The 12,052-nt window shown below is 43.9% G+C and overlaps 1 protein-coding gene across 1 annotated transcript; it reads left to right on the top strand.

The window, feature by feature from the left end:
• The first annotated feature begins 987 nt into the window (after positions 1–987).
• LOC141474581 (uncharacterized protein CXorf65 homolog) lies at positions 988–11,797 on the top strand. The gene is made up of 6 exons (XM_074162533.1): positions 988–1,012; positions 1,698–1,784; positions 2,092–2,208; positions 2,531–2,605; positions 2,867–2,971; positions 11,757–11,797. The coding sequence occupies exons 1-6, from the start codon at positions 988–990 to the stop codon at positions 11,795–11,797; spliced, it is 450 nt and encodes a 149-aa protein (XP_074018634.1).
• The last annotated feature ends 255 nt before the right edge of the window (positions 11,798–12,052 follow it).

The raw sequence follows: 12,052 nt of genomic DNA, 5'->3' as shown, positions 1-12,052 counted from the left end.
AGTATAATTTAGACCCATGCCTCTACGCCGTGCCCAGCATCTCTGCATTGCCTGTGACTGTTTTCATATCCTCGTGTTGATCTTGGTAAGATCTGCTGGCAGACCTTGAAGGTCTCTAGAGATGTGATTTTTGAGCAAAGAGTACAATTAAACTATGCCTTCTAGTGGTGCCTGCAGGGATCACTGTAGCTGCTGGTGTCCAATGCTCAGGGAGCCTGATCTTTAAACTGAAAATATCTTTTTTATTCTTTTGGCCTGTCTGTATGATGCCAAGAGAGCCTGGCTGTGGAGTAGGCTTTGCTTCTGTGGAACAGGAGCGAAATTGAAACACTTGCTCCGTCTCTTTCTCTGCGTTACTCCTCAGCTCCAGGTAAAGTGCAGCAACGTAAAATTTCTTGACTGGGAGCCAGCCCGGTACCGTGACAACCCCCACAGGGAGGCTTCAGCCCGCTGTTTCCAACAGCAAAGCTGATTCTCTTCTCATTGCAATATTTACCAAATTGCTTATGTGTGAAGAGCCTTGTGAACCCATTCCTTCCTGGTTCCTAGACACAAATCTGTGTGTACTCCTTCTTTGCATAACCATCGGGGGCATTAAGAGGGGTGAGACGTCAGTGCCTGGGAGCCAAGACAGAAGCTCTCAGTTTTGCTTCCACTTGCTGGTGTCTCTAGTGGATCCAGAGGAACTGCAAGGGCTTTTGCCCTCATCTACTCTTTGTGGTGGTTCCAGATTTTCTGAGCCTGTTCCCAAAAACCAAAAGGTTTGTTTTGGTTGCTTTGCAACTTCACCTTGGGAGAATTTAGGTACTTACTGACACTTTGAAGGGACGTTCAGAAAATGGGAGGATTTTAGGAAGCAAAACATACCTACAGGCAAACACTATAGAACACCTGTGGGTCACTCTGCGATTGCCTGTTCTAGAATATAGTAGTGAAAAAACTGTCATCGTTTTCCTCATTGCTTTCTTTTTTAGGTTATCAGCAGATATGTTTATAACAGTACTACATGGAGGTAAGCATTGTCAGTGATTGCTGTCTCTGAAGGAAACAAGGTACCCAGACAGGTGATAAAGTTATCTCTGTGACTTGTGGTCCCAGGTAATATTTGTAAAAGGCAGGGTGGAAGGCAATAGTAAATAAAATTCATTACATTTTTCATTGTAATGGTTTTTCAATGAAAACAGTTTTTTTGGTTTAGATCAAAACAAAGATACGTGTATGGAATTTTGCTCCAAGTTTTCTTTTTTTCCCCATTGTGGTTTTCTTAACAAGTACAGTTCAGCTATAAGTAAACATTTTTGAGTTTCGAAATGTTTTGGGTCTTTTTTTCCCCCCCTACAAAACCAAAGAATATAAATGAAAAGACCAGAGTTTCTCACAGCGTTTCTTTTCATGCTCTGTTAATAGTGCCTCAGAAAGAACAAATACAAAGAGGAGTGGTGCAACCATTGTTTTTGTTCTAGTTTTGAAGTATTTACTGTTGGTAGCCCTTTTTCTAGTGGTTTATGGAACCTTCTAGAAGCCCAGTGCTGTCTGGAGTAGCTGTGAAGTCCCCTCACATTCAGAAGGGTGCCATTTCCTTGAGCCTGCTGATAAGAGTGATCGAGTGCAGGGTCACTTAATTTGGAATTTGGAGAAGGGTCACAGGGCTGTTGGTTTTCCTTCGGTTGCTTTGACTTGTGCCTCTCTCCTAACAGAAAACAAAAAGACCCTTTTCAACAGTCAGTGTAAAGTTCAGCTTCTCTTGGAGAGCATCAAACGCTGCTGTGGCTGTGAGAAGGAAGGTATGGTTGAGTTCCCTGAAAAGGAGCCTCTTTGGTTGATGTCTGTGTGTGGCTCTGGGTTCTGAGATGAGCTGTGTGGTTTCTGCTGATTCTGCCTTCTAGCGTGAAACTGTCGTCAAGCCTCCCAGTGTGTCAGCAAAGATAATTATTTTGAAATGGTCCTGAGTCATAGTACTCAACTAAAATGCCCCCAGACTTTGGGCTGGTTTTCAGATGGGGGTTACCTTTGCAGAGCTTGAGTTTAATTGCCGTAGCTCTTACTGGCTTCCTGCCCTTGAACCCCGACCTAGAGTTCTGTGTGTTGCAGGTGAAATAGAACTGGCAGATGAGAATGGCCAAGTGAAGAATTTGCTCCAGAACCAGGACCGGTATGCATCGCAGCTCCTGAGTGAGAGGGAGTTTTGTGTGTTACTCAAAGTCACGCGTACGTACATCTGCAAATCTCTACATTGGAGATGCTTTTGTTTTCATTTGTAGCTAAAGAAATACTCCCACACAGGTGAAGGTTGAAAGTTAAAGAGGATTTTCGCCCTGGATTCTCAGCTTGAGTCTCTGTGCATCCTTAGCTCCACTCAAGAGACAGTAGGGCCTAATGATGTTGAAATTAAGGCTGCTTTTGAAAACGGTGTAGTGGAAGTCAGGATTCCCTCCGTGTGTGACAGATTTCCTCACAGTCCCAGTTCTGCCTGCAGGAAATGTCCTTCCAAAAGTTTCTGGGTTTAATGTTGTGCTTTTATTTCTCACAGGACACGAAGGTTCCCAAGAAGCTGTTTTTACACCGCTGCTGAAAGATCTCAGCATTGTCACTCCTAAGTTCCTGGGTAGGTAACCTGAAGTAGATGTTTCTATAACCTTGTTCTCAGACATGAGAGGAGAGAATACCATCAGTTATGCAAAGAAGAAGGGTTTTAATTTGTAGTCAAAATGGGAAATCTTTCTTTCCAGAACTAAAAAAAACTAAAACTAACTTCTTTCTTGTAAGAAGGAAATGCTTGTTAATATCTTCCATGGTGCATACCATGGAAGTACAAGAATTACATTTGCTCTTCTCTTAACAGTTCCTTTTTCTCTTCTCTCTGCAGCTAAATTGGGGAAGAGGGAAGATTTGAAAGTATCACCTACCAGAGTGAAATCCAGAAAATATGGCAAACAAGCAACCTTGCCTTTGGAAGTTCCACGCACAGAAGGTGAGCCCTGACCTGAACGAAATGAATACTTAAACTTTCTTTAGGTCTCCAGCTCCTACCCATGAGCGTATTGTGTTTCTGTCGCAGGTAAAAGGAGTCATTCACCACAGGGCAACAAGAATAAAACTGGGGCTTCCCCTTCCAAAGAAACTGGGAAATTCTAATCATGGCAAATCAAAGGAGTTGCTTGGTACTGACTTTTGGCGGCCATCTCTAGGCGTGTTGGTTTATTCCTTGATGAAACACACACTTTGTTGGGTTTTTTTCAAAAGCGTGAAATAGTAAATGCCTCATTTCTTTGAGAAAAGGATAGTCTCACTGAGATAGTTGATCAGTGAGTCAGTTTGAAGCCAGGTACATGTTTAATAGCTTTGCTAAATGAAGCCTTGGTTCTTGCACACACTGGGCTGATGCTGAATCACAGAAATTGGCAGAAGGACAAGCTGCAGCACCGGGTTGGTTCATCTTTAACTCAGTAGTTTTTCTTTTGGAATTACTGAAGTAGTCAATTAACACATCCTTAGTACTTTCATCTCAACTTTTAGCTGACCAGCTTCTATAAATAACTTTGTAACTCCTCGGAATGGAATGGACCCTGGTCCATCTTTCACATACCTGTTGAATCAGCAGTCCTGATTTGTTTTGCTAAGTAATCGTATATATGCAGCACAATGAGAAACGTGTTAAAACGGCCTATAAAGTTTTAGATAATCTTGTAAAAGCTATAGATGAGCCTTTCTTCTTCAAGGTTCCTCTTAAAAAAAAAAAAAAAAGGGCTGTAAAACCTAATCAGTGAGAACATGACTTTTCTCTATACAACACCCAGTGATACATTGATCTCGGAGAAATTCACAAACAATTTTGAAGTTGCAGCACTTCTGTTGCTGAAAGTATTTTGAATTAAACAAAGAGATCTCCAAAATGTATTTTTTTAACATTGGCACCCAAATAAGGAGAGGGCTGTTGGGACTTTCCGGTAAGATATTCCCTACAGGCTGGTGATCGTACAGTGACATTCACCTGTGTCAGTTTATGGGAGAACTGTGTGACAATCTTGGATGTGTTTAGCTGTTCCTGTCATGGGAAAGTAGTATCTGTATTTTCTATAAGGAACCGATGCTCAGGGAATGATCTCAGTCATCCAGCAATTCAAATTCCTACTCCTGTCTTGGGAAGTAAAAGCAGCAACTAATTTCTGTTAAAATCAAGGAGGAAATCTGTGGTGATGGAGACGCTGTTTCTCTGCTTCAAACGCATTCTGTATAACGCCTATTCTACGGGTGTCATTTGTTCTGACGTATTTTAATACATGCCTGGAATCCAGTTAGCATCTCTTTTCTGTGGATTTGCAGAAGTATTAAGACACATAATATTTTGATGATACAGGAACAGTCCCCATAGATGATGTCACCGACTTGCTGTGTTGCAAAAGGCATGAGGCAATGGAGCTCCAAAATGAGATCGTGCTGATACCCGGAAAGTGCAGAACTGGCGTCTGCTTTGGATTTGTGGGGATCTAAAATTTGTTGGGACACGGCAATCTCCCCCTCGCCCATCTGTCAGGCAGTGTAAGTTCTGACAAATCAAAGCCCAGAATAGCAGAAAATACGCACTGTTCTCTGTGAGAAATCTGCTGCAGCCCATCGCTCCTACACCTCTGAGCAATAAAGCAAACAACTCTATATATTTTGTAGTTACAAAACCATACAAAGTGTACACCTGTGGTATTCTTCTTGGGAGAAAAGCCTCTAATAAGCCTATTTCTTGGAGCAGATTTGCCAAGCCAAACATAGATAAAGTGAAGAACGCATTAAAAAAGCTGGTGGTTTCCAGGTGCCCAGCTCTTACTGAATTCTACTGGAGGGCCATTGTGCTTAGGTCTGACAGGGTGGCCTTTGTAAACGGTGGCAGGGGAGGTACTGGCTGATAACTGGGTTGTGGTCGACAAGGAAGTCAACAAGCTGTACAGGTCTAAGGCCTCTTATACCGCTGGATGTTGAGGCCAGTCGCTTTTTGGCAGCCATAAGAAACAGCTTACGTGAAGCACCAAGCTCTTCAGGATCCACAGAGTGAGCAATACTGCAATGTTAGAAGGCAGGAAGGGTGAATCGCCACAGTCTTACGTGTAGATCCTGGGCCTAACAGCTTGTTGGAAAAGGGCCAGATAATGAATACGCTGACAAATGATACCAGGAGGAGAGATCAGAGGAAAAAGTGAATATTCGTGGTTTGGTTTTACATTACAACACGGCTGCAGAAGTTAGAAATTGGAACTATAAAAAGACACTGTCCTCTCTTATTACCTGTTGCCGTGAAGTTGGATTTACTCCACTTAGACGAAATTTCAATATATCTTGCTATAGCTGAGGTCATAACCTGTGGGGTTTTTTGGTCTTGTCAGAGAAGCCAGAGTTAATTTTTATTCTTCTAGCAAAAGGAGTGTTGTACACAAGGTAAATAGTCCTTGAACTCTCTCCGGGAGAAATAATTTTAAATTTTAAGATGTGAACGTTACTCGATCCATAGTAAGTCCATCGGTGAATGTCCCCCATCAATGATTTACCACCCTAAGGAGTTTCCTGCAGTGTATTTACCTGTGCTTTTGTATGTCAGCAGTAACTAAGAACAAGGAAGACTTGATGGTGTTATAAATCCTTTGCTTACCTTGGTTTCTCCACCCTCTCTTAGCAAACTGCAGTTCCAAAACTCATAACAAAGCTCAGAAAGGAAGTATTTGTGCAGCAGAATTACTCCCCTCAGGTTTTTGTTGATTTTTTTTTTTTTCTTCCCGCCACATTTGCCTTCTGGACTGGGAGGAAATTTGAGACCAGGTTGTGTAGATCCTGGACTCAAGGAGAAACTCACCTTGTGGAAGAGTTCAATCTCGGCAAGAAGCAAGCTGGATCCAGCTGCCATCCGACCAGGAGGCTGTGCAGCCAAGCGACGACTTCCCCTTCCAGTTACTATTCATACTGCGTTCCATGGTGCTGGTGGGGAGCAGGGGGCAATTCTTCCGCACCCCAGTTGACCTGCCCTGGTTTGTACCCTGTAAAGAAAGCTCAGTTATTGCTGGGAACTGGGAGGAGATTTGTCTTGGGAACATTCTGTCTGTTCAGGATGTAATGAACTTTCCTCCAAAGTGGCTCCTACCTGGCTATTCCAGACAGAAATAGAGAGTAATTCAAGCCTAATCTTGCAGAGCTGACTTGAACGCCCTGGGAATTTAAAGCAAAATTCATTTCAGCCACAACAAAGGGACTGGTTCTGGCCAAGGCTCTGCTGCTCCCAGGCTGGCGAAGGAGTGGAGAGAGTTAAGACAGAGAAAGCCCTACTTGTTTCCCAGAATGACTGACCTGGACACCTGAAATAAAATAGCAACACAACAGCACTTGTGCTTCTGACCTCACACGAGGACTTGTGATCTTTGTGGTCTGTTGCTGCCTACCTCTTGGCCTAGTTTGCCATTTCTTTGGCTCCTGCCCTTGTTCAGGTCTGCATAGTCTTGTCCTTACATTTCTTGTCTTGATAAGGCAGTACTCACAAACTGAAATTCTTCTCTCACAACCCAGCCTTTTCATTTTTCTTTAAGAAAGGAGAAGGCTACAGGGAACCGGTGCTGTAGGCATCTTTAAAACCAAAAATAGCTGTTATGTGTGTTTTTCTTCCTCTTTCTGTCACATAACTGTAATGCTTCTGCCTGGCTGCTTCCTCCTCCCAGCCCTCCCTGCAGGCAGGCAGCAGAACCAAGCTCAACATCAGATGCAAAGAGTTGCTGTCAGTGGTATCTGAACTTTAACTCTCCCCCTTCCCCGACTCTCTGGCACCACTTTTGCCCCCAGGAGAGGTAAAGGTAGCTTCTTCAGGCTGTGGGGCTTTCTGCTGGGGGGAAATTCCCTACACTTTGTCTTGTGGATCTTATCTACTCTCTTACTCAGGGTACTCTGTTTTTCATTTGTGCAGAACTTCTGATACACTGCTGAGCTGTTGCATACAGTCCATCCATTCTACACACCTTCGTGTTCTTCTCTCTGTCCATCTTTCTCCCCATCCTTATTGCTACCATGACTCTGCAGTGTGCGTTTCTACACTCTTTGATTTGCAGGGGGCTCGGACTGCCATTGAGATCATCAAGATTTTAACTTAATGGCAGGAAAACAGGCCTGCAGACCAGGTGAGATATGCCAGGAGTTCTACCAGAAGCAGGTTTACTCACATGATAAATGATACTGTTCCTGGGATTTTCAGCAGTGAATCCTTCAGAGAAGTTATAGGGTAACTCGGTTCTCTCCTGACTTTCTTTCGTTTTCTTCCATTTCCCCGCAATTCATGTCACTTGCCATGTGCTCATGTTTCCCTCCTTTGGTCAGTATTTTCCTAATTCGCTCTGCTTTTCAGCTTCTTACTGTAGTTATCTTAGCTCCTGAGTGATGGCTCGCTGGGGTTTAAAACCTGTGAATCATTAGCATCGGTTCCATGTGATAAAACTGCTGTTCCATATTCTCTCCCTAAGCCTCTGATAGTAATATAGGAGGCAGAGGATTAAGTGGCATGGACTTACCTGAGCCATTTTTCTTTTGTTTACTTCCCTGCTTGGTGCACAGAGTCTTCATGTCTGCCGGCCATGGCTGTGAAGGAATCTTCTGTGCTGCTGGAACTTCACCTCTGCTGACTCAGCCGGATGACAGGGAGGGACCGGAGAGATGTCAGAGCCTGGGGCAGCAGTGGTCCATGGAGGTGAGAGGATGTGCTGGTACCAGCAGAGAGGAGAGAATGCAATCTGTCTGCTCATGTGGTCTCTCCTCCTTCCCTGCTGGTACCAGCACATTCTCCTCACTCAGGTTCAGGCTGGTGCCAGCATTTTCTTTCTTTTTTTTTTTTTTTTGGTTGGTTGGTTCGCACAAAATAATTTGGTTTTCTACATAGTCAAAACAAAGGTCACACCAGCTCTTACAGCTGAGGGACGCCTGTTAGTGGGAACCTTTTCAAAGGCATGGCTTTGAGCTGTGTCCCCGTTCTGTCCCCGTCACAGAGAGGCCAGAAGGGACAGTTATGGGGGAATCTTTCAGTGTGTTGTTGACCAGCATGCCTCACATGATGCAGACTTAACAGAAGATCGATGTATCTAGGGAAAAGAGGAGCTAAGTGAAAGATTCTTGAGGAAGAGAGAAGTTTCTTATCTACAAAATTAATTCTCATTTGGAAATGTGTTTTCCGTTCAGCAAGGGACCATTCTAGGTGTTTAGATCTTTTCACAAAAATCGATAATGGTGTATTTTCTTCTTATTCAGTCACTTGTGTAGCAGCCTGATCCTGTAAATCCTTTATTCAAGACAGGCAAGTAGATGGTGTACTCGTGCAAGATTTTCAGAAATCTGCTGTGCATTTTTTTTGCCACCAAGCTGCAGATCTGTGGCAGATCTTTACAGTTTTCAGGTATCTTCTTGAATTCACAAAATAGCACACAGTGATGCTTCATGCGAGGCCGAGCAGAGATTTAAGAAGGATGTGGCCGTGAGAGCTTCAGTGCTGCCTATGAAAGAAAATTGAAATAATTTCCGAGGATGTAAAGCAAACTGATGTACTGGTCTAGAGGCCGGCGGCAGAGACGGTTGCAGCAGTGTAGGACACAAAGTGTGAAGGTATCAGCTGCTCCGTTGGAGCCCGCTATAGGATGGTGAAGCAGACTTCAGGGCTTCAGACCTGGCAAACTGACAGCGTTAGGAATTTCTGCTTAAAAGGCTGGGCTTGAACAGAACAATGTGGTTTTTCTTGTAGTTTCTCAGTTGCATAGCCCCAAAAGTTGTCTCTTTTCCAGTTTTACGAGAGTGGTGGCTGGGGAAGTATGGAGACTATGTAGGGCTGGAACAGTGGGACAGAGCAGAAGTGCTGAATGACCGAAGATTTCATAGGTTGGTAGAATAAATAATGCAATGCAATCATTTCCAATCTTTTTATTGTCAGGATACTTTCACGTTAGGACGTTTCTTGCCTGCTGATAGTAGGTGACTGATTAATTACCTTTTGCCTTTCCCATTGAGATTGCAATGAGATTGGGCCAAACGGTTGTTAATCTGACGGTGGGGTTCCACTACGGCGTACAAAAGGGCCGCTTACAGACTCTCAGAGTGAAATTTGGAGGAACAGAGCCTTACACATAGTTGAGTTGTGTGTGAAGCTTCAAGGCCATGCTATTTGTATCATAGTTGTTATAAAATCACTTTTTTTTTTTTTTGGTGTTTAAAAAAGGATTGGTTAAGTTGAACAAACCTGGGGTACCATGACAGCACGTGGGTTTTTTTTGACTTGCAGGGGAGAGATTTCTTAGTTGTCAAACCTACTTGATTCAGCAGAGAAATCTGTTACCGTTTTTACTGGGTTTTATATTTTCTGCCTGTTTTACACCTAGCTGCATGTTTCTTGTCCTGAAGAATATTTATCGCGTTCATCTCAGAAGCTCTTGGGAACAGAGAAAAGCTTCTGCTTAATGGCTGCAAGTCTTGCAGGTGCACGTAATGTGGTTTTGGGCTTGCAGAGCCTAGAGTTTAACACATCCCCCGCAAAATTAGGGGCTGCGTTTGCTTATTGCCCATCTCTGCAGCTTGTGCACACCTTGGTGCCACCTTCCGCTAATTGGGAAGGGGCTTCGGTGAACTAGGAAGAACTAGGAATTTCTTTGTTCGCGCTGGATATAAAAGCCTACCTTTCTTCAGTTAACCCGGACAATTTAGGAGTGTAAATCCTGAAATGTATCTCTTCCAAAGCGTATTTATTTATTTAGTGAATTGTGTCACAGGGGCAGGGCAGAACCCCCCTCAGGAGCTGCCCCGCACCCCCTCGTTGGCGGACATTGGGCACAGCTGTTGCAGGGCTGTTGTCCAGGCACCTGTGGGCCCCTGGACGAACTCCCTCGTGCTGTACCTCTGAGCAGGCAAGGAATATTTGTCCGTGCTGCTGAAATTGTGCTTTTTGGGCCGTGGTTGCGGTAAGTCCTGAGGTGGCGGTTGTGGGGGTTTGGGGGGGGGGGGGGCAGGTGGCAGAGCCCCCCTGAGGTGAGGCCTTGGTGAGAGACCTGGGGGGGGGGCTGTGGTTCCTCTCAGCTTGGGGGCCGTGTTTCTCTGCCTAGACGTGAGTGCAGGATAAAATGGAAGGCAAGTTGTCTTTACCCATGACTAACGCCAGCCACGGGCAGCCACCAGCCACCTGGGGTCGGGATATTTTCCTTGGAAAAGCTGTGGCTTTGTTAGGCGCTGCCATGGCTCCCTGAGGCGCAGGCAGCCTCAGGCTCAGCTCCTGGAGGTGAGATATTGTTTAGTAGTTACGCTTTTAAGCTCACTTTCACAGAGATTTTGATGAAGAACCTTTTGCCAGTCTGTTTTGTAAGGGAAAGGACAATGCTTTCTCTCATTTGTTTTAGATTTTTGCTTGAAATATTTATGAAACACAGGACAGAAGGAATTGGTCTTCTAGTCTTTTCAGAAAGAATCGTTGCCTGTTGCAATTCATTTTCTAATTCAAGTGGCATTTCTTGAAAGCCAGTGGTGTTTCAGAGTGGGTTGTTAAACAAAAGACATAGTTCTAGACTCTTCGGGGGTTTTGCTGCTTTGCTGTATGGATCTGCTAGAAAATCCATGTTTGTACTTAAATCCAACATACTGTGTTGCTCTGACTGGGCTACTGGGCTTTCTCTTACAAATTCCTAACAGAACACTACAAGGGTTTAGCAGCAACAAACCAGCTAAAGTTGATTCCAATTGAGCTTTGTTTCCTAAATAACAGGCTTAGTAATTGTGAGCATTGAAATGAGCTTTGAAGATAACATCTGGCAGGTAACAAATGGCAACTCGTGTTGCTGCGGTGATTAGGGTTAGTCCCAGGTAGAGGAGCGCTGGGGGTGAATACCTTTGCATTTAGCATTTCTCTTTTTATTTGGTTTTTGTTTATGGCCTCCAACGCTGCACCTTCAAACTAAAACACTTCTCTCAGCTTAAAAATAAACTTCACAATATGGAGTTGAAGGAAACTCGCTTACGGCCTGAGCAAGAAATTGCGTGTCATTATGAATGCAAACTACTTTGTGCTTTCTGGTGCTATTACCTGGAATTAGATGGTTTGAGCGATTATAGGGTGTGCAATGCTGCCAGAAAATAATTGCTCCCGGGGGTTCTTTCACACTGGTGGGTCTGGACTAGTTTTTCAGTCATTGCAAAATAACGTTTTGGAAAAAGTTCATGAATTGACCTGGTTAAAGCAGGTGTAATAGGCGTTACTTAGGAGAAGGTGGTTTTCCTCTGTGAAAATCGCTCGTTATCAGAAGAAATTAATGCAGCCAGTTTAACAATGCCTGAGAGTTTTTGTCGGAGGATGGTGCAGGAACAAAGTCATTGGGGTCTCTGTAAATCAGGATGCCCTAGGCTGTGTAATGCTAAAGAAATCGCTGAGACTATGTCACAGCCAAAGAGTGACACCATAGTCATACTCTGTAAGATCAATGTTGCCTCTGTCCTTATGGCTTATATGCATGTTTATGTTAAGTTACTTTGCTGTGTCACAGATTTGCAATAAGGCCCTTGAGGGTTTGTTACCCTCGTGAGCAGCCAGCCCAGAGTTCTTCGTGTGGTGGTGCACCAGCAGTAATCTCTTGAATTACAAGAACAAATGGAGTGCGAGTTGGGTGTGTTTTTCTAGCATTGTTGTGATCATTTCTGTTTTTAGTAAGTGAGAACAGCAGTTGTCTGCAAATGTTTGCAGGAGAAGATTAATTTCTGTGTTTTCCTTCATCTTCTAGTGGAGATAAACATGAGCCAGCAGTGTCATGGAGTCTGCTGAGGAGGTTCCTTGCACTAGGGGCAGCGCTGCTAGAAAAGGTAATGAGAAAAATTTTCACTCTATTATTTGGCTACAGTTTTTGTTTCAAAATGTGAACGCTGCCTGCGAGTTAATGACAGTAAAAGCACTCTCCACCTCCCAGGAATACAAGTCTTCACTGTATCCCTCCAGTCTTCACTGAAATCTCAACGTCCCAAGCTCTCTCAAACACTTCTTCAGCTCTTGCATCATATTATGTGGTTAAAAACGTAATAC

Source organism: Numenius arquata, chromosome 22, assembly GCF_964106895.1.
Source record: "Numenius arquata chromosome 22, bNumArq3.hap1.1, whole genome shotgun sequence".
Classification (NCBI taxonomy): Eukaryota; Metazoa; Chordata; class Aves; order Charadriiformes; family Scolopacidae; genus Numenius; species Numenius arquata.
The sequence above is the reverse complement of the archived record's forward strand: the minus strand, read 5'-3'. Positions and strand labels throughout refer to the sequence as shown.

What these genes read in the sequence shown, in the direction of transcription:
- LOC141474581 (XM_074162533.1), top strand. Translation starts at nt 988, where the DNA reads ATGTTTATAACAGTACTACATGGAG. An exon ending in TATAACAGTACTACATGGAG is followed by an intron (nt 1,013 to 1,697) that starts GTAAGCATTGTC and finishes CTCTCCTAACAG; the next exon opens with AAAACAAAAAGACCCTTTTC. An exon ending in TGTGTTACTCAAAGTCACGC is followed by an intron (nt 2,209 to 2,530) that starts GTACGTACATCT and finishes TATTTCTCACAG; the next exon opens with GACACGAAGGTTCCCAAGAA.